Genomic DNA, 22047 nt, shown 5'->3' with positions numbered 1-22047 from the left:
CTTCCATCCCTTTTGGGATGGAAATGAACAATGCATATCTGCTTAATCAAAATCAGCCCTAGTCAATCACATTTTTTAGTGTGTAGATATATATATACACACATATATGTAATGGTTCATTGTTTCTAATAGAGAAAGAATAAATTTGAGGTAGTAGCATATCAAATAAATTATGGTGATGCTGTAGGGCTAGTAATTTTTACTATACAGTAAAATTATAATGAGATGCTATATTATTAAAAATATTATTTAATAAAGACTTTGACAGCTTTGTAAAAATACTTTCCTGTTCAGCAGAAAATCTCCAAACTTGATCTTCATCCATACATACATTTTCATGAGCCTTGAGATACCTCACTTATTTCTGACTTCTGTCAGCATGTATCTTACTCTTCTGAGTTATTCAGAATATATGTTGTTATAAAATATAGAACTGTGACGTCACTGACTCCATATTGAGCCTTAAGGGGAAAATCTTAATATCTTAATCTTACAAAACAAAGGAAAGAACTGTAGTGTGTTCTCTATGCCTTTTGGAAGAAGGTAGAATTTGTCTCAACCAGCTAAGAAATCTAAAAAAAAAAAAACAAACCAAAAACAAAAACAAAAGCCAAAACAAAAAAAAAGTAATTTTATGTTTAAAAGTTCTAGAGCAGGTGTGGTAACATATTGCAATACTATATCTTTTTCATAACCATAATGAGCTGAAATAGTGAGATTGCTTGGAAAAAGGCAGGTTTCATGTGTAAAGAATCAGTATACACATTATTTGTTTGAACATACTATTTTCTGCAATACAGCTCCATCAAAAAACTAGACAGTGAAGGTATTTAAATATCTGTGCAATAGATGCTACCAGTGTTGCCAAACTAACACTCATCAGCAGGGTCTGTAGCTGTTTATTATAAAGTGTTGTCCTCAGTTTTGTACCATAATTGTTATAAAATTATTGCTATAATTTATTTCATTTTTTCTTCTACTACCAAGCAATAGTGCTGTAACACTCAAGATGTATAGAAGTAAAATAACTCACTCTGCTCCTGCCTATAGATTTCCCAGTCAACACTGTCTTTCAGTAGAAAATATAGTTGAACATGATGAAGAACGGGTTTCCAGTATTTTCAAGTTTTAATCAAAGAATGAGAAATATATCCGAAAACAACAAGCATCCAGAAAAATTATGCTCAAACAGCTGGTTTGCTCCCTTTTTCTTACCAACAGTTTTGTTTTCCTCTCTCACAGTCTCCTGTTGCAGCTGTTTCACTTTGCTAGAAACCCTCTATTTTCATGGGTACATCTATTTGAGACCTGTGGTTACCCACCTCTTTTGTCGCTCAGCAGCCACATCTCTTTTTTGCTTTGATGTTTCCTAAAGACACCTTGTCAGAGCTTCCTACCTCTTTTTGCCCCTCTTTCTTCAGCCTTCACTGTAGTAGGCACAAGGTAAAAATTCTTGACCTTCTTCTGTCATTTACATGGTCCTTTTGGACAGATGTTCCAAATTTCAGTTCCTTCTTCTGAAACACTCATTTAAAAGTTGATCATTATTATTCCTGACAGGACCACATAAGCATCTTATACTGAGGTACTAAAACTTTATTTCTCCTGCAAAAATCTTCTGGTGTGTCCTAGGATCACAATTGCTTTACAGTGCCACTTTATATCAGTGATTCAGAAGCACCTCTCTTCTCTGTTTCTGACTAATGAACACTGAATTTAGCAACAGTATAAAAGAGGCGACTTGCAGACATGGGGCACACTGTGTGCTGAAGATCCTGACACAGCTGGAGCATCCCCCAGACACACCACCAAAGGGGAACCCAGCATATCTGAACCCCTACACGATCCTTTGACAATTTCCCTGCATCCATGCCCCTGTTCATAGTGCAGTAGTAGTGGTCACTTATCCCCTGAGTAGACTTTGAGGATCTTGAGGAATCTTTCACTTCTGTGAGCACAATGAAAGCTCTTCCTTTCTCTTTCTCAGTTCTTTTTGTGCACAAATTTATTTCTGTTCCCCTCGCCTTTGATGTTTCATGCCTTATGAAAAGAATATAGCCATTCACAAGGTCTCAACTATTCAAGGCCATAAACGTTTCATTTTAAACTGTTACCCTTAAAGTCTTTGAACTCCCCCCAGTCCAGCATTAATTTTCCTGGGTTACTCACCTTGAGTTAATTAGTTCTCTGTGCTCACTGCCCACATCTGTGATTTGTTTTAGAGGTTTCCTTACTTGCTCAGAAAAGGATTTTTTCTTTCTGCATGTGGGCGAAATGTAAAAATTGTCTTCAATATTCTGCAAGATTATTAATTCAGGAAGATGAAAATTGTATTGCCATTCTCTATGGGGAAACCTATTCTTATATCACCATTAAGTACTGATTAAATATACATTGTCCTTGTATAAATATATTATGTTAATAGTCCTTCCATGATCTTATAATACTTCAGGATTATTCCAAAACCAATATATGTAGAAAATTCCATTTCTTTTAGTTGATAATGTGTTAATTTTCCTCTACATCCTCAGTCCGTTAGATCACAGAAAAGAGATTGTGGACCATATGCAAAACTTTAGATCTTAAATATGTTTCATAAATACTGTATGAAAATCATTAAATTTTTGGGGGACTCATCCTGATACACCCACTATAGAGCAACCTGCAGACAAATCTAGCTTTTTAGCACAAAAGCCATGGAGTTACCTACCATTGAATGTTCACCCATCTCAAAGGTGTGAACATTATCAAGCAACTTTTGTTGCTCCTATTGCCAGATTCCACACTGTTAACAGAATCTGAGCTGCTTTGAAGATTCTTCACATTTCCTTCCCAGAAAATTGCAGTATACAGATGCTCTCACTCAAACACAGGTATTTGGGTGGAATAATGTGCTAGTTCCTGCCATTCTTCTGTGAAATACATCCAAAGGACTCACCTTCAAATCAGTCTCTGAAGTGAAAATGCTTGGAAAGAATTATGGGTGCTGTGGAAGTCATGAGAATTGGTTGGGGTTTTAACATTACAGCTCGGTTTGCCAGGTGACTGGAATGCAGAGATACATAAACTTGAGGAAACACAGCAACAGTATGCAACTGGTGGCATAGAACTAATGTTTTACAAAGTGCATCTTGACAGAGTTGAAGTACAATACATATAAAATAATGAAAACTGCAAACAAGCAGTCTTTGTTTAAATAATATATTTGAATAGTATTCAGGATCAACTTAAATTTACTCTTTCATTTTCAGCCAAATAAAACCATATTGTGTCATTTGAAAAGACTTACGTGTCCTTACAAGAACTGTTTATAATTTTTGAGACTTGTTCTCAATGTGGCTGGTGTATTCGTGAAGTACAAAAGTCTTCATTGCCAAAATATTTTTTTCAGTTTAAGGGATGGAACATCAAAGATTAATTTTACATTTAAAATAATGTTCGCAAAATTAAAAGTAATCATAACAATTAGCTTTGAAATAGTAATTTTCTCAGTGTTTTGACGATGTAACACAGAAGCAACTTGAAGCCTGTGATTTTTTTTTTAAATGGAACAGGCTGGTAAAAATTCAGGAAGCTGAGAAGAAAATCACAGTGAAAATGAAAGATGATTGGATAAATAAATGATATTTTAAAAAATCTTTTTATCTCTTTGAATAGCTTGATCCATTTGATTTTTTAAATATTTTTAATGCATGATAAGAATTAATTAGAGGAAACACACTGTTTATACTGAATTAAATATAGACCCGCTGCTGTGCAGACAGAAAAAAAAAGTTACTATCCCGCATTTCCTGAATGCACTCATGAGGGACTGCATTGAGTCCCTCATGAGTAAAATCCAGAGAAGAAAGACGTTCTCTGCAATCCAAACTACTCCAATGAAAGTATGTGAAACCTACAAGTCTGCCAAATTGGGCTGCAGGTACATCTCTAATATAAACAATGCACGACGACTATCTTGCATGTTTTCTTCAATTTCTTGAATGTAAGCTGTTGGTGGTTTTTGGTAGACTGATCTCTTTTTTTGAGCTACAGATTTTAATGTAGGCTTTGGGTTCAGAGAAATAGAAAGGTCCTTATATAAAAAGAACCCCCTGCTAGTCCTTTAAAATTTCAAAAACTAAATAGGACTCCATTCGGCTACAATTTTTTTCCTTGAAGAGAAACTGGGAATTGTAACAGCCACATGCACTTTTTTGGGTGGAAATAATCCTGTTGGTCAAATATATAATTCAAAAGATACACAGTCAAGGATATGATGACATGAGGTTCCTGGTGAACTGTTGTGTGTGGTAAATGGGAAACAAAAGAGAGGAGCGGGAATTCTGTGAGGACTGTAAAGTTGGAAGTTTAAGCTGTGTGACTTGGTAAATCAGATTTCAAAGGGACTCTTTTCTTCCATTCCTCTTCAGTCTCTTACATCCCAGGTCACTGTCCCTCTGCCTCTGGTGTTTGTGACAGCAGACTGAGATGCTTAGGGAGAGTCAGCACTGGGGACCATCTTGCAATCATGTTTGTGACATCTGGCCATGCTCATGCCTGCTCTTCAATACCGTGGCAATTTGGGGTTAGCTAAAACTTCTTTCATCAAATGTGTCCCTGCACTCCTCTGGTAGGGTGGGGAAGGAGCTGTCCCTGTGCATCCACAGCATCCCTCAGGGCTTCCTAGGAAAAAGGGACTTGCAATGCACCAAATCCAGCCTCTAAAGCCAGGTGGCACAGTGAGGAAATCGTGCAGAGAGAAAAGGGAAACCCAAACAGGGAAGAGGGGCCTGTTGCCATATTCCCAAAATGCGGCATGCAGCTTGTCCACCCACACCAGGGGCTACTCGCCAGGCCAGGGTGAAAACCTGTCCAGGTTCTTAGAGACACAACAGAGACCATCAGAATGAGCTCAGAGCACAAAGCCAGGTACCACAGAATCAATTAAAAAGGACACAACAAGCTCTCTTCTCAAATAATCTTGGTGATGTTTAATGAACTCTTACCCTGAGCACCCCTCTTTGTGTGGCCAGCTTGAATAGCACCATGCAGAGCTTTTGGTTAACACAGTTCTTACTTTGGAGACAGTAACATATTATTTTTATTGCAGATGCTCTCTTGTGTCCAGCAGTTGCTACCCAGAGTCCCACAAAAACAAATACTGTGTTGACATAAACTATCTGCCACGTGTAACTATTTATACAGTCTCACTACATCTGTGAGATATGAGGGCAGCTGTTTTTCCTTGAAAATCCCTTGGCATTTACCAGCAGTTTTGACTCAGCTTTGCTGAAATGAATATTAAAATCCAGCCCAGTTTTCTCCCCCTTTGGAGCATGGATGGCTACTGCAGACTCACATATGAAAGAGAAAGCATGTTTTGGATTCCCCTAGTGAGTCATCACTCTTTCACTGGTGATTCATTGCTTGAAAGGAGAGGAAGGTAAATCAGGACTATTTATATGAACTGTCATCCATTTATCTGGTTATTTATTTATTTTAGCCTGGGGCATTCTCAAAGCAATGGAATGCAGTTGTGATGACAGCGGGCGAGGTCTGAAGCTTTTTCTCAGGCTCTGGGCTGTACTTGGCATGTTTGGAAGTGAGGAGAGATGAGATGGAGAACCTTCATCCCCAGAAAGATCTCTTGTGCTTAAGCAAGGAAAGGAGAAGGAAGGGTTCATATTGCCATCCTAGGTGCATGCTAGGAGAAATCATTGGGTAATTCAACCTCCTCCAGCAGGACAGGCTGAGAATCCATCTAACCACATCCTCAGGTCCTGGCGTGGTTCTCATCTGCCCATCTTGGAAGCTTCCTGATCTCTCTATCTGTTAGTGCAGCAAGGGTAGTTTAGGAAACATCAATACTTAGAGAAGGCACTGAAATCCAGCAGTTTGTTTATGCAATTGTCTATACTGTGATTTAATTGTCATCCTGAATAATATGTCATCTGCAGTGTGCTGAAAAGCTAAATTCTTCTTTTAAATGCATAAAAATACTGTAATGGCAGTTAATTAACCCAGATATATATAGCTCCATGCTTCTGCAAAATGTGAGCAGACTGCTATAAACTACAGCTACACCCCTAAGCAATTATATGGTTTATGTTTTTTCTTAAAAAATATGGGACATAGCACAACACTTCTCCTCCTAGACTCCATCGATGAAGAAGCTACATTTGTGTTAACTCAAGTATGGAGCACTGTGATTTTTTGATGTTGTTGTTCTTGCTGAAGCTCGGCAAGACATTTCATGTTAGAACTCTCTTTCGATTATGTGTTGTTACTGATAGAAGAACACCTTTGTGTGTGTTTTAGCTAACATTAGTCAAAGACAGGAGGAAACCCTTTGAAGTCCTAGGAGGCAGAATAATTTTTTAAAATGTAAACTATTTGCCACCCAAGATAATGTAGTCTTGGATCAACAACAAAAGCTTTCCTGACTAGGAGCAGTTATTGAACAGACTGCTAACTGAATTCTGACCATTTTTTTAAGCAGCACTGAAATAAGGTCAAAGGATGATTTTTTTTTTCAATAAGGAATTTAGAAAAGCATCAATTTTTTAAAATTTAAAATTTAAATGGAGTCTTAGTAGGAATAAACACCCTATGATTATTTTCTGCTCAAAACCTGGCACTGCAAAACTGCCAGTTTCAGTAATTTTCAGGCGAGCTGAAGGTCTGTATTGTGCTTCTTGTTCTAGAGTAACTTGTGCTTATTTACAAAAGACAGTACTTTTTGAACCAGTTTGTCTGAAAAGTTCATCCCTTCTTAATCTCTTTGTTTGATATACTATACTCAGCTTTCTTCTTATTTGAGCTGATCTTTCAAGTTACTGGATCCCCAGAAGCAGAATTTAAGTAATTAAATAGATATTTTAAATATAGACATATCACCACTCAATTGTGTCGTCCGCCTATAGCCTGCATTATGGTGCTGGAAAGACATGTGCACAAACATATTCTCTGAAAAGTTGTCTGAGGCTCTGAGGCTGATCCTGTGGTCATTGATAAATTTGTGTGCATCAAACATTATTTAGGATGGCCAGTATCAGCTAGTGACAAGGGGAGATGAGGCCTTTGCAGAAACAAAGATAACCATAGACAAATCATTCCTCATATTGCCAGGCTGCAATTCAGCACAAATTTTTAGGCCACACAAAGTGTCAGAAGTCTAGTGTCTTTCCTTTCTTTCTATTCCTGGAAAAAGGGTTGATTATAACTGGCCCTACATTTGTAAAATTTTCTCTGAATATCAATCTTATTGCAGCAGTATGAAGGGATTTGGTTTTGAGCTTTAAAATATATGCAAACAAAGTGAAACTCAAAGTACTCCTATGCTGTAACACTGATTTTTAGAAATTAACTGTATTTCTATCTTTCTAATAAACAAGTTCTACTTGCCTCAAACTGGACACCTGAAACATGCAATATCATAGATCTATGTTGCTTTGCCTTAAAAACATCTTCAGAGTCCAGAAATACTTGAGTGAACAGCTGAAAGATAAACTGTATTTATACAAATAACACAAAAGTAATTATATTTACAGAACAATTTAACATATATTTACATTTTCAGCATTCTGTCTTGTCTACTCAAACAAAGGTCTCATTTTTCTGTAAACTCATTTTTAGGCATAGCTATAAAGCAGAAAACAGGGACTTGCAGATGAAGAAAAGTGTTGCTTTTATAAAAGCAGATCTCCCCTTCCTCTCAACTCAGACTGATTAGCCAGTTCTATTTACCTGAGCTTTCCCGTCCCAGCTGGTAAATGTGCTACATTGCCCTCTGTGGCTTGTCTTACATTTCCCCCACCAAGGGAGATCTACTCTAAAAGGATGATGAAAGTTTCACTACTCCTGATAGCAAAGACTCTCTGCTCACTCTTTCTGTAGATAACTTTGTGTTTGGAGAGAACTAAAAATCCTCATGTGGTATTTAAGGCTCAAATCTGGGAGAAGTATAATCCTGGAAAAGAAGAAACATTCATCAATATTTAAGGTGGGAAAGCTCATTTCAATTTCCTGTTCTGCTGAACTTCTCAGTGCACATTGGAAAGCAACTTAAAGCTGATTACACACAGCTGAAATAAAGCTGGCACTGGCCCTTTGCCTTTGCTCTTCAGTCAGGAAGACTGTATGATAGCTGGAGCTTTCAAACAAGCACAGAAACTCTTCCCAATCCGTAAGTGGCACAATCAAGTTGAAAACTCTGAGTTGCTCAGACCCTTGCAATGGTGGGTACTGCATAAAGTTCTAAGATTTTTCTGTGCTACCTTGTTATACTAGCATCTAGTGTTGGATGGTGCATCTCAAAATAATTTCAACTCTGAGAAATTTGGGATGCAATTTTGCATAAGGAGGAGGAGTTTTGGACACCTAAGTCTTCTTACAGAAATCTGATTTCCATCATCATTTTATAGGGTTCCTAAAAAAAGCCAGCTTCTTCCTTCTTTTTTCCTCAGACTAGTGATCATGTACCAGCATGATGAGCCAGTCTAATGACTGACTAGGTCAAAAACTAATTCCCCCCACAACATTTTATTTCATCATTATTTACAGAAGTAAGATAACATACATGTTTAAAGTTACATAGAAATTATGTCTTGGATATATCTCATACACTTGAACTTATATTTATTTAATTAATATAAATAGAAATTTTAAAAGAATGAAGCAGTCTATCAAGAAATTATTATAATATTGAAATATGTTTTATGTCTTTTCAGAGATAAAAATATTTATAAAAAGCATAATTTATACTAAAAAAATCCACTGCTTATCACATACAAAAATTTCTGATATATCACTTCAATTTTCATACATATGCATCACTTAATTTAACTCCAGTGATTATTGTTTATATTCTTACAGCTCAGAGTGCTGCTGGCCTAGATATAAGGGTGAGGATTATTCTCAAGCAGTACAAAGTAAATGCTGATTACCTCAATCTGCCAAATTTTTTCTGGAAATGTTATACTGCAGAATGTACCCCAGATCAGAATTAAATTCTATTTTGCATTACTTGATTATGTCCATGACAGAAAATGATTACTTCGACCTTCCTAGTGGCTAGAAATCAGAGGTATTGTTTTTGAGTAATTTATTTTGTCTGAAGGATGGTATAACTCTGTCATATAAATGATTCTTTTAAGCACAATTTTAAAGGAAGCATTCAGTCTAGTGTTTTGCAGGCTGGATAATGACTAGGCCTTGGCTTAACCTCTCCTGTGTCTCTATTACCTCTAAACTCTAAGAAGTGCTTATGAAATGTTACATACCTACCCTGCTATTCAATTTATGCTCACAGAGGAAGCCATTCCAATCTCACAGAAGAATTCGGAAACATCATTTATCAGTGTGTGCAGAGTTTCGAGATCCTTGGCAAGGGGGATAATAGGATTGTAAGGTCCTTTGTTTGTTTTTCAGATTTTTAAAATATCGAAATAGGGATTGAATTCTATATATATATTGCAGCAAATATAGCACAAAAGAAATAAAACCTTTAAAGTGAAATCTTTTATTTATACGTTGAAAATAACAATCTGTAGACCTGCTGCCTTCCTGTGGACTATTTCAAGTCCTATTCAAACCAAGGGCATGATTCCCCACCTTGCAGGGTGCTTGCATCAGGACTCAGGAGAGTCTCACAAACCCAAGTGCCGTGTTAGATGCTGCATATTGCTTAGAGTTAATTGAAATTCAGTAATGAATGACAGCATTCAATACCATACCACAAATAATAATGCAGAAGAGAAGAAGGGCTCCCTGCTGACTGTGCACCTGAGGGGGCTCAAGTGCACCTTTTCTAACCACCTAGAGCTAACACATTTAATATTTTTGATCTGTGCTTGCATGTAACCCAACAAAGCAACAACACCCCAGCAATACCACAGTTTTCTCCCCAAATACTTTCTAGTTCACTGGCAGCACAGGTTGTAAGTATGTGAGCCTAGCAGAAAAACCCTTCTCTCTGTTAGTAATTATATTGCCTCAGATTTTTCATGTTGCCACAGCCATTTGTCCCTGTACTCAGCTTTCCTGCGATTTGAGATGCCTCGCAGGGCTGTCTGACTTAAAATGGGTTTGAGGGGTTATTTTAAAATTTCACATTTGAAGCATGGCTTCAGTATATGAAACTATCTCAAAGAACATCACAGGTAATACCTGTGCTTAGAGCCAAAAACCCAGCACATTTTTCTTAGGAAAGTCTGTGAGCACAAGCTCATTATAAATGCATACCTACCCCATGTGGCCTTTGAAGAATGACAATATGCTATCACAGCAACAAGAAGCCACTTTGACTGCTTTCCTTAATGAATGTGTTTTTCTATTTTTTGATGCAATTTACATATGATAATTAGATTATAGCTTCAGTATTATTATTACTGGAATCGTGTTTTGAGAAGGAATGCCATGAATATCTGTGGACAAAAAAAATCATTCTGCTTGGATTACATAATGTGTTTCATATAAGAATAAATCATGAAGACTTCAGTTTCAGTGATTTTTTTCCCCTCTATTTTGATATCTGTGAAGTCACTTTTTCTTAGGACAACTAGTTTAAACTAGTTTTCTTTACTGTGAGGGTTGATTCTGCACCTAGTATATGCTGTTAATTCCTAATATGTGGGATTTACAGGCAGATCCAAAGAAGATTTTAGATTGACCATAGATACCTAAGTGGCAATGAACAGAGCACATTTTCACATCTGGACAGGGAAAGATGAGGGCCTTATGTCTTAGGCACAGCCAGGGTTAGATGGCTGCTGAAAGATTGTTTTTCAGATTTCAGTTTTTGCTCCCATGTCCTTATCTTTGTCATTATCCACAGTTTGGGCTGCCATTTTACTAGTTATTCTAAAACAAAGCTATTCAGTTTATTCTCTCTCTCTTCTCAGACTTTCTCCAAGTTACAAAATATCTCAAAGTTGGAAGGAATAAATTGTCTTGATAGCCCAAGTGTTTTTCTCTCTCCTTTTGTTTCTCATCCTCTACTGTGGAGTCATTAAACCACGAAAAGAGAAGGAAACAAGGACACCTTCAATTGCAAACTGCAACAATTAGGAAGAAGGAACACCCCAATCCTGTAGGTAACCTAAGAAATTTTTTCTCCTTCTCTCCTATTTCCCTCCCCTCACCCCTCTGCCTCCCACCCCCGCCCTCCCCCCCCCCCCCCCCCCATCCCCTTCCATGTCTGCACATCCTATTTCACACGTTCGTTTTGGAACTGCTATTGATTCAGGACCAAACTTCAGAATAATTTCAGTTAAACACAATAAGCGGGCCAGTGACATTAAGAGAGGATAATTGAGTTGGTGCTTTGGGCAGTTAAGAGATTGAAAGGAAAGGAGATAGATAAGGATTGGTTTAAAAAGAAAAAGACGAAATATTATTGCCGGCGTTATTTAATTATTTTCGAGTTAAAAATGCAAAATGAGGGTACGCTAAATATAAACCCTTATCTTTAATTATCAAGCCTGTCCTGTTCTACTTGTACTGGAAAACCTGAAATCAATGGAATGAATCCCAGCAGCGATCCAGTTACTACCAGGGAAGGACTGCAAATACGAAAGGAGGGCAACGTGCTTTAAAAGACAATACAACAGAAAGTAATGCAATTTGAGGGGGGGAAAAACGGAAAAAAAATATAAGCGAGGTTTGTTTCCTTGTCTGCCTGCACCCGGAGCTCACATTAAATGACAGACTTTTCTTCTCTCTGCATTCCAATTAGACTGTGCCAATGGGCAAGTGGGGAAGGGAATGTTAATGAGGGAGCCGGGAGCGGGGTGGGAGCCGGGGCTGGCGGCTCCCCGCTCCCGCCGCAGTCCCGGGGAGCGCGGCGCGGCTGCCGGGCTGTGCTCGGGCGAACGCACACTTCACCGGGGGATTGAGAGCCTGGGGGCGGAGGGAGGGAGGGCTACGGAAAATGTGTTGTGCCGGGCTGGGGAGCGCTTTTCGCCCCGTTTCTCGTTCGCGCACCGGCGACTCTGCCGCGCCCTCCCGCTCCCGGCTCCGAGGCTGCGGAATCCGCCCCGGGCCGGTGCCGGTGCCGGTGTCGGTGCCGATGCCGCCACGGGCGGGGACCCCGCACCCTCTGTGTCCCGCGCCCCGGCACACGCGGGCACGCGCGCGCGCGCCCGCCGCTCGGGAGGCGCTCGGTGCCGGCCGCGCTCGCCGCCGCCCCGCGTTCCCCGCCGCCGCCTGCCCCGCTCGCCGGCGGCACCCGCCTCCCCTCCATCCCTCCCTCCCTCCTTCCCTCCCTCCTTCCCTCCCTCCCTCTCCCCCTCCCTCCCCGCCTCGGCCGCCCTCCGCTCCCAGGTAGGGTCCCCGGGGGTCCCCAGCTGCCGCGGGCGGCGCGGGCAGCGCCCGCCCGTGTCGGGGGCTCTGCTGCGCTCCGCAACTTGTCACCCTGCGGGCGCTGCCCCCTCCGCCCCCCCGGCGGCCGCCGGTGCTTTGCCGAGCAGCTGTCAAACGTGCTGGGCGCTCGGCGGCGACGGGGGGCGGCTCGCCCGCGGTCCCCGCACCGAGCCCCGGCGAATGGCATGACTCTGCCTCCCGCCCGCCCCCCCGCCCCCCCGGCTGCGGTGTGCCGTAGTGAGGCGAGGGGTGGTTAAACCCCCATCCTCCCATACATACGGTTTTTATTTTTTTGTTCCTTTTCGTCTCGGGGCTTTCACATCACGGAACAGGAAAGCATCTGATGCGCCGGCTCACATGCCACTTCTGATCATACGTTGCCTCCTTGCACAGAGCAGGATCGTTGGGAAAGATGGAGATACAATAAGTTGCTAGTACTGAAAAGTGCTGCGGAAATCCAGTGGTTTCCTTTCTTCAGTGAAGTGACATATTTTCCTCGGGTTAAGTTGAAAGCACTGCTTGGCGGAGACTGACTGTGGCTGAGAGTGGGTTTGTGTTTTTCTTGCACCGTTAGGTTTTGCGAAGAGCAGCGATGAAGAGGAAGCTGGCACTCTCCGAGATGCAGTTGGTTCTTCTCGTTTTATTGGTGTGGCTACCAACAAGGTGAGAGGATATTTAGTTTTGTTGTTCGCTGCGAACGTGTATGTTACAATCTGCAAAGGGTAAGCTTGTGTGAGGGGTTATAAAAGTATGGTATGTAGTAACGTAATAAAAAAATCTTTCTTAGCTGTTTGAATGCAATATTACACAGTTTCTAGAGCAAATGCAGTAGAATGTAGTTTAGGGACCATAAAAGACTGATCTCTTGTCCTTAAACGGTTTGTGAATTGATGCTTTATTTTACCATTAAAATAACAATTTCTTTAATGCTTTTTTGGATCTTAAAGATTTGAATTACTCTATCACTGTGATTCTGTACCTTACAAAATGGAGAAATAGATTATCATGAACTCACACTGCAAATCACTGTCTTAAAAATAATGGTCATGTATTTATCAATATGGACATGTCTTTTTTTTTTTTCTTGATTTTTTTTTGGTCAAACATAATAGAATTCAGAATGATGCTTAAGCTTTAAACCTCTAGGTGGAGATAGCATACAACTTCACAATCACATTTAATAAAACAATAGCATCATTTATTAATCAACTTTTCTTATGTTGTTTAAAGTTCTCAATTTCTAAAGTGACAGCATAAGAGGAAGTAATTATTACTACATTATAGTTTTGGGTTGCTCACAGTTCCTAAACACGTAATTAATTGTAGTTTGTAACTTTGATATACTTGCTTTAGTTCTGGCTACAGTAGGTCTTGTCCTGATATGGTAAAGATTGTATTCTATATAACGCAAGTTTCCTAAGATTTAACGAGTCTCCAATATTTTTGTTTGTTTCCCAGCAAACAAAATATTTTCTGAAACTATGTTTTCTATTTCACTTTATATCTAACCATGGTGCAGTATTAGTTGAGTCACAGTGGGCCAGATCCTGCAAACCCTACTCAAGTGAGTAATCTTACTGACGTCAAAGAGACTTTATGCGTTATTAAAGACTTTGTGCCTAAGTAAAGTTTGCAGGATGCGACCCTAATTTGATGTAATTGTATTGATCTAAATTTTTTTTAGTGGAATCTTGAGTTCAAAAACTGTTGTATCTCAAAAAGAAGCTTAAAAATGGCAGAGACCTATTCTGGTAGTCCATGAGCATAATGATACATTTTACAAACCAAAAAGGAACCATCCAGTAATTGCAACTAAGAAAAAACTGACACGAGTAAAATCACACATGACATTTTCATGGGTTCTTTACAAGTTATCTGATTTGGGTCGATTCTATGATTTATATGATGGAAAGCACAGACTGCAATGATTTACATTTAAATACTTCTTTATGCTATTGAACTGGGGACCAACATACAGCCTTGTCTTTAATCATTTTATAGCTTGCTTTAGAGAAAATATCACCCAAACCTACTTTTGGTTTGGAGGAGCAGGAGGAAAACATGCTTGCTATTATGGCATTCAGAATACCTTCATTTTGAGATGATTAATACTCAAACATTTAGGATTAAAAAATTTAGGTAGCTGAAAAAGGTGTAAATGGTAATGTGTGTAGCATGTGACGCTTTCCTTCCTTGATACCAATACGCTGGTTTTAAGTAGATAGCACTGATGAGCTCATGTATTTCACATGCACAGTGCTTAAAATTGTTGGCACGGTAACATTTGCATGTGTAAGGCTTTCTGCGTGTCAGGGTTTCCCTGGCACAAATCCTTTCGGTCTGGGGGCACAGGTTCTGGAGGACTGTGGAGCACCACAGCTGGCTGGGCAGCAGGTTCGTATTCCAACCCCTAGCGTGTTCCACAGAGATTTGATCCATAAAGGCTGTCATGTCTCTTTCTTTATTGGGGAAGTTTGAAACAATCAGTGATCTACAGATCCTTCTTGCCACTTCATTTATGATTCCTTTTCCCATCCAACTTTTATACGGCTTTTCTGCATCTGATGGAATATCAGACAGAGCTTTTTATGGCAAAATAGCATTTTAGAAAGATGAAGGCTGTCCACAGCTATCCTGCAGCTTGCTAGTCAGCACTGGTGTTCCCTCCCACCAACTGCTGGCGTCAGAGGACTCCCTGAGCATGATCGCTGGAGTTTTCCCTCATGTTTGTTCTTCTGGTCATGTACATTACATGACCATTGGGTGGAGGCAAATCCACAGGATTTATCCAGAGATAGCGTATACCTAGGTGAGGAGAGATAAGATAGAGCTGGAAGGAGATGGGTTTGTGCATGGGGTCCCAGGTTATCAGTCCAGGAGTGACATACCACCAAAGCCTGGGAAGCTCTTCTAGGCTTTTGCACCAGCACAGCCTCCACTAATGGTGTTAGTGGAGCTTGAAGTAGCACTCGCAGTAAGGCAATGATGCCTACAAGTAGAGGCTACTGGAAAATGACTTCCTGGATATTTTAAATAGTATGCTGTTGACTCTTATATGTCTGAACTTGTTATATACAAATTGTGTATTCGTATACTGTTAAATACACCTTGCCTGTTGGAATGCAGCAAGTAAAGGCCAGCCTGAAAAAATGCATGCCGAGTGTATGTTAAAACATATTTAGCACCTTCTAAAATGTAAAATATCCATTTAGATCAGTGCTGGCTGACTCCCTGGAAGACGAAGCTAAGAATAACATCACCATCTTTACAAGAATTCTAGACAGACTTCTGGATGGTTATGATAATCGCCTCAGACCTGGATTAGGAGGTAATAAAACCAATTAAAGATTGATTTTAAAAAATCAATTTTAATGTTCAGATTTTATGCAGTGATATTCTTCCTTCGGGGTTTTTTTTTCCCTAACAACTGGTATGTATCTTGATAAATTATTTATAACTACATTCACCCGGATGAATCATTTGAAGTTTGAGGAAGATAATAACATCTATGAATGGAAAGAAGGCACTTTCACACATTTATCTTAAGTAAAAAGAAAAAAGTCTGGTGTTTTAACATAGTAAAACAGAATGTGAACAAAAATAACATCTAAAGCTGTTATTCCAGTCAGGGAATTTTGGTTGAACAAGGAATGCAGGCTTAATTCCCTGCAATGCGATAGGTGTATGTTTTCAGAAATCTGCACAAATGTTTTGTGTGATGTGTATAAATTCCCACATTTTAGATTCATTCCTTGGCCCAGTAAATTCAGTGAAAATTTTGTGATTTTGACTTCTTAGTTATTAAGGTGTCACTGGTAATATGCATTTCATTTCTGGGAAACCTGGCACTTATTTGGGCATTTGGAAAAAAAATACATAAGAAGAGAATATTGAAGGACAGAGGTCACTGCACTCCTGTGCCATGACTGTCAGTTATTTTTCAAAATGTCAGTTCACATTTTGATTTTAAAGCTGTATGCCATCTTATGTCAGTATGTGTTATATAGGCAAGAAATTTAAATAAATTTTATGGTGTTGAAAATATTACTGCATACAGAAAAATCTCTATGACTTAGGGAGGGGCTGAATATCTTAGTTTTGACAATATTTTATCTACTATTGTTGTTTATCTGTATTTATACTATCTAACATTGACATGTATGATTTAAATATACACTCCTACTCCTACTATTATTATTTTTAACAGTTTTAGTAATTGTAATTTTCAACCTGGAGACTGTTTCAGCTTCATGAAACTAATTCTAGTGCAAAATCTTTGGGAGCCATTCTTGTTCCTGTTGATTTCAGGAAGATCAGGCCCAAAGCTAGAGACATGCTCCAACTCCCATGGAAATTGCAATAACAACTCTGATCAAATTAGGCATTAGTTAAAGCTTAGAGTTTTTATCCAAAACTATTCCATCCTGACCTGTGGCTCTGTTGCTGTTCTGGCCCTGGAGAATTGTGGTTTGCATCTGACACAGCAGAAAGTAGGAGCTGATGCTGACTGAAACAGCTTCCTCATTATACATTACTTTTAACCTAGAATGCCTTTTCATTTCCATTTCTGGCCTCTGTACAGAGGAGGCTTGTGAAATATTTTATATTTAAGGACTTCTTAATTTGGATGATACATGGACCTATAGCACTGTTGATGTGAGAATTTATATAGTTGTGTTTTACATGGAGTTTTGATTTTTTTTGCAAAATACTCAAATTTAAGAATTTAGGCATAGTATAAACATACAATGACTTGCAGAAACATTTCATATCACCAATCTCATGTTGAATTGGCAGGGCTTTTAAAATAATGCATTTTATTAGAAAAGTAATCAAATTTTTCTTGCTTACAAGGAATGAACCATTTAATGAGAGCAGTCTGCAGTTCCTTTGCATATCAAGTATTGTTTTATTATTGAAATTATATTGTTGAGAAAATGAAATAAAGAAAAAATCTCATATTTTTCATTAAATTTGCTTCTAAATAACCTCCCTCTTTTTCTTTTTGAAGCCTCATAGATAATTAAAACATACTCTGAGAGCAAAAAAATTAAAGAATTAACATATGTTTGATATTGGTATACATGGCAATCAACCCATGCAGAATATGTGTGAAATGAAACTGTGTCATGCATATTAAACCGTGGTGATTCATGACACATTAATCTTAATCTTCAAGAATACTTCAGTTGTGGATGGATGGATTCTTACAGTTTAAAAGAACACATGTAAATAGCAATTGTGATAATTCATGATACAAAACATACCAAACAAGGCTTCAAGGATTTTGTACATAGTGCTTAGTAATTAGGTACTTTAACAGTTCAGGAATTTTCTAGCAATTTATTCCTTTTTCTATAGTGACCTGTAGTCTGAAAAGAGATGTGGAAATAACTAACCTTCTTTTTTTTTTAGTGAGCCCTGGGAATTTTTAAGTGTTTTTGCAAGAGATTACTGCATTCTGACCATGCCACACATCATTAATTTAAGATACCTAGTCTCAGTTATGTTTCACTTCCATTTATGTGAATCTGAAATAGTTCATTTGAAACTAGTAGAATGTTTACTTTGGCATAGGACTTTGCATTATTTTGCACATATCACTGCTGTGACTGGGATCACAATCTGGCCTTACATACTACAACAGAAATAGTCCAGGATCTGAGATGAATTCTTCTAAAGTCGTCTGAAAGCAAGAGCTGCTCATCAGCCCACTTTCACTTGCTGTGAAAGATATTTTCAGAGATTTCTTACAGCAAGAATTTAGATCCTTGTAAAAAATTGCTCCCTTAGTAATGAAATATTTTGGGTTAACACTGGCATTTTATCTAGTTATTGACCAGCAAAAGGGAAATGTATAGGCTTCTTGAAAGACTGTATTAAATTCAGCTAAGTAAACATCTGGTTGGTAGGTAGTTCCTGAATTAAAGGATAGATTTGTAATTCATTTTACTGGGAGACTTGGTGTGAGTACTGACAGTATGTGACTTGATGCTTTACTGGTGCACTTCAAAACTGAGTACTATTTTCTGTGGACTGTTGAGGAAGGTTTAACTTTTACTGGTGGTACACCTCTGTCAGTTAAACAGGTTTTGGCTGTTGGCCATTTGCTATCCTAGCAGCTATCCTAGCTATCCAGCTATATTAGCTATCCTAGCATACATCCTTGAGTGATGTATCAACACTACACTGAGGAAATAACCTGCAAAATGGGTGTGGGCAGGGAGAAGATGATACTGCACCATCCCCTGAAGGCAGAGACATCTCATATGACTTAGATATATATATATGACTTAGATGAATTGATATGGATAATCATGGGTTTATTCAAGGGCAGATAATCTTTTCTCTGTATTCATTTTATGCTAAGCACAGGATTGCAGCTGGAACACTCTTGGCTGCACTTTCAGCTCTGAAATAAACTACTTTACCCAAACATTCCATGCCATTTCTGTTTAGCCATCAAAATAAATTACAAGTTTGACTTCAAAACAAATTTCCTGTATCATTAACATTAATTTGTGTGAAATATAGCCATGCAAATGGCAAGTCATACAGACCTTAATTGTTTATGACTTTCTACAAATCATGAAGGTATTTTCTTCTTTTTATTTGCTGTAAGTTTGCAAGATAATTAAGGCAACATTTTTTCATAAATCCTTTGTTTTTATTGGCACGTAGAAAAGGAAGTCCACACATTATTGTGCACTAAAACTAAGCAAGGACCCAAAATATCTGGAAGTGATTGAATTATCTGTCTGCTCTCCTCTGCCCCATGAACTGACAGATCATGCTGGATACTTCAGTATTCCGACTCTCCATAAGTTATTCAGATTTTACTTTCTCACATCTGAAATTGACCTTTCCAACTGCTATAGAACTTCTGTCTTTTCTACTCTCCCAAACTTGTAAAATATAATTGAATAGAAAACTTAAATATTGGAGAAAAAACCAAACCAAACCAAAACAAAATGGAAGTTACAAGGACAGAGGACTGCACTTCATAGCCTAAAGTTTCAAGTGCTATATTGACATTGACAAGATTTATGGAAATGTCAGGACCCTTCTGCAAACTGTGGTCAGTCTCACCAGCTTCAGGAATGGCATTCTTATTGTAACTAAAGAGTTGAAAACTAGTTGTTAAAAAAAAGAGGAAGATAAGACAGTAGGTAGGTGAAAATTAAATGCACTGTGATTCCATTTTGAAGGAACCATCTCTACTTTCAAATGTTCTGACTGCTTTAAGCAAGCATCTGCATTGCATTTCTCATTCAGAGAGACCAAATCCTCTTTTTTCCCAACAACTTGCCATCAATTGAACAGGAAAACTGAAGAGAATGGAGAGGAATTCTTGCTGACTATTGCTATGATAGAGATGGTCAGCAGTGAGCACTTGCAGGTGTGATCTTTCATCTTTGGAGCACTAGATATTTCTTTGCATAAAATCAGTGTAATGGTGTAGAATATCAGACTTGATGATTGAAAGTTGCGTGATGTGCTCACCAATATGAGCACAAGGGAAAATAATTTTTTTGCAGATTATATTTTTCTCCTGCTCAAATCAGGAGAGCATGTCTATATGTGTGTGTGTGTGTGTGTGTGTGTGTGTGTGTGGTTATGTTTATCAAATAGCAGGAGATTTTCTTTTGCCAGGAAACACAGCCATGGTCATATGCTGATAATCTGGAATATGTTGAATTTTGGGCACTGTATTTATAAATCACTATGACTCGGAGCTTTTAATGAGCTTTAGAAAAGTTGGTAGCTATAGCAGTCCCTACCTGAGGTACCCTAGCTTGGTTAGTCCCCTGGCCAAACCTTAGAGGCATTTGTCAACCCCAAACATGCTTAATGCAAATTCAGAGTATCATAAAGGAAGGTTCTTTGACTAATTTTTTTTCTGCAGAACATTACTAGAAAGCTTTGACTGCTGTTTTTAAAGGGGAAAATGCAGTTCCCCATTTCAGTTCTGGTTGCTTCCTTAGTCTTTCTTTGCTCCAGGTTCATCTTTTGGAATGGTAATATCTCTCTGCCAGTGCTAGTGCAGAGCAATTCAGAGCAGCACTTGCATTGTCTAAAAGCCCACGATCTTTGTAGCTATGTTGGGACACAAAGGGGTAAACTATTGTGTGCTCCTCTTTTGGGCATACCTGGAAGGGCCACATGGAATCTAGCCATAATAAGCAAGAAACTCAGGTTAATTTATGTTAGAGCTGTGGATAATGTATGTTGGCAAAAAGCATTCCTTGTAAAAAATGGAAAAGCAGTAGAGAGGAGGATATGAAAATCTCATTAATAACTTATCCAGGGCATGCAGACAGTGCTAAAATCCAAGAAAAGAACTAACTCAGTAGCTTTAAGCATTCCAGGCAATGATTCATTAGGAAAGTAGAAGGATAAAAAACCCATAGAAACCTCTTTGATACTAAAGAACAAACCAGAAAAATTATCTAGTATAGGATAGGGGCTGAGTAGCTAGACAGAGGTTATTTGGTTATTTATTTATGGAAAGTCTTGAATAAATCAACAGTGAAGGCATAAAAACAAAATTAATGCTAGAACTGGGCAGGGTAGTGCAACTGGGGAAAGTGTTGCACAATGCAAAGCAAAAAATTCACAGAATCACAAAATAAGCTGAGCTGGAAGGATCCACAAGGATCATTGAGCCCTCCTCCTGGGCCTGCACAGCACCATCCCAAAGAGTCAAATGCTCTGCCTCAGAGGAGTTAACAGAAATGTAGGTACTTTACAGTAGTTATATATGCCTATAGAGGAGCTAGTCTGGGAGGCTCTCCCAGTTCATTGAACAAGTATATTTAGTGCTTTTTTTTTTCTCTCCTGGCAAAGCATCAGCATTTGCTTCTAATGCTAGAATTACTGCTGACGACACCAAGGCTGAATTAGAGCTTTGCTTACTTTTGTCTCATCTGCAAGGAAGCCGTGGAAGCAGATACTGCAGATTGCTGTGTAGCTCACTGGTGCTCATTGTAAATCAGACTGGCACGGTGGTTACATTTTCCAGCCAGGTTTGGTGGACAAAGACATCAAAACCATCACCTTTTCTCTGTGATGCAGGTATTCTGGGTTATTTAGGAAATAGTTGAGAAGCAGTGGTCTTGCTGATATCCAAGGTATTCTACTGTTGACTGCTTTCCACTAAGACCTTTTATCATGTTAAATATTGCAATGTTTTTTCTATCTGGAATATACAACTACTTCTCATTCAGGCTGACTAGTTTAAATAGCTAAGTACCAAAGGAATGCAATATTGTAGTTCCAAAGTTTTTATTACCCTTGTGTAATGATACAATTTGCATTAAGCCACCTGAATTGGAAATATAATTATTATTAAATAATCTAACTCTAAAACATTTTCAGAAATATTGAAGTGCATTAGAAATTCATCCAGGATAACTTTGGGGATTTTAATGGATTTAATCAATTTTTACTAGTGGATTTTAACCAAGCAAAAAGTGAATTTAAAATGTAGTAATCAATGTATATGTTGCTTACAATGCAAAAAATTATTTTTCAATCTGTAGAAATGAGGAGATTTTGTAATACAAAATTAATAGTTTTCTGGGTTATACTAAAAGGTATACTTATAAAGAATGTCAGGGAAATCCTTTAATGTTTACTGCTGTGATACATCCATGGAGTATTCAGTTTTGTATGTTCTTTTTATAGGAGACACAGAAAATTAGA

At 38.5% G+C, this 22047-nt stretch overlaps 1 protein-coding gene across 2 annotated transcripts in view; it reads left to right on the top strand.

Moving 5' to 3' along the window:
• The first annotated feature begins 12259 nt into the window (after positions 1–12259).
• Positions 12260–22047, top strand: part of GABRA2 (gamma-aminobutyric acid type A receptor subunit alpha2) — a 64159-nt gene continuing 54371 nt past the window's right edge. The window contains exons 1-3 of one of the 2 annotated variants that reach the window (XM_088163322.1): positions 12260–12303; positions 12917–13005; positions 15555–15670. In XM_088163322.1, coding sequence (XP_088019448.1) covers positions 12935–13005; positions 15555–15670 — 187 coding nt within the window. In that variant the 5' untranslated portion in view covers positions 12260–12303; positions 12917–12934. Of the gene's footprint in view, positions 12304–12556; positions 12820–12916; positions 13006–15554; positions 15671–22047 lie in introns of those variants that run through there. The other variant, XM_014887978.2, reaches the window with a different exon arrangement.

This window comes from Sturnus vulgaris, chromosome 4 (genome assembly GCF_052056855.1).
Source record: "Sturnus vulgaris isolate bStuVul1 chromosome 4, bStuVul1.hap1, whole genome shotgun sequence".
In the NCBI taxonomy this organism is placed as follows: Eukaryota; Metazoa; Chordata; class Aves; order Passeriformes; family Sturnidae; genus Sturnus; species Sturnus vulgaris.
This window is presented reverse-complemented; position numbering and strand designations above follow the sequence as displayed.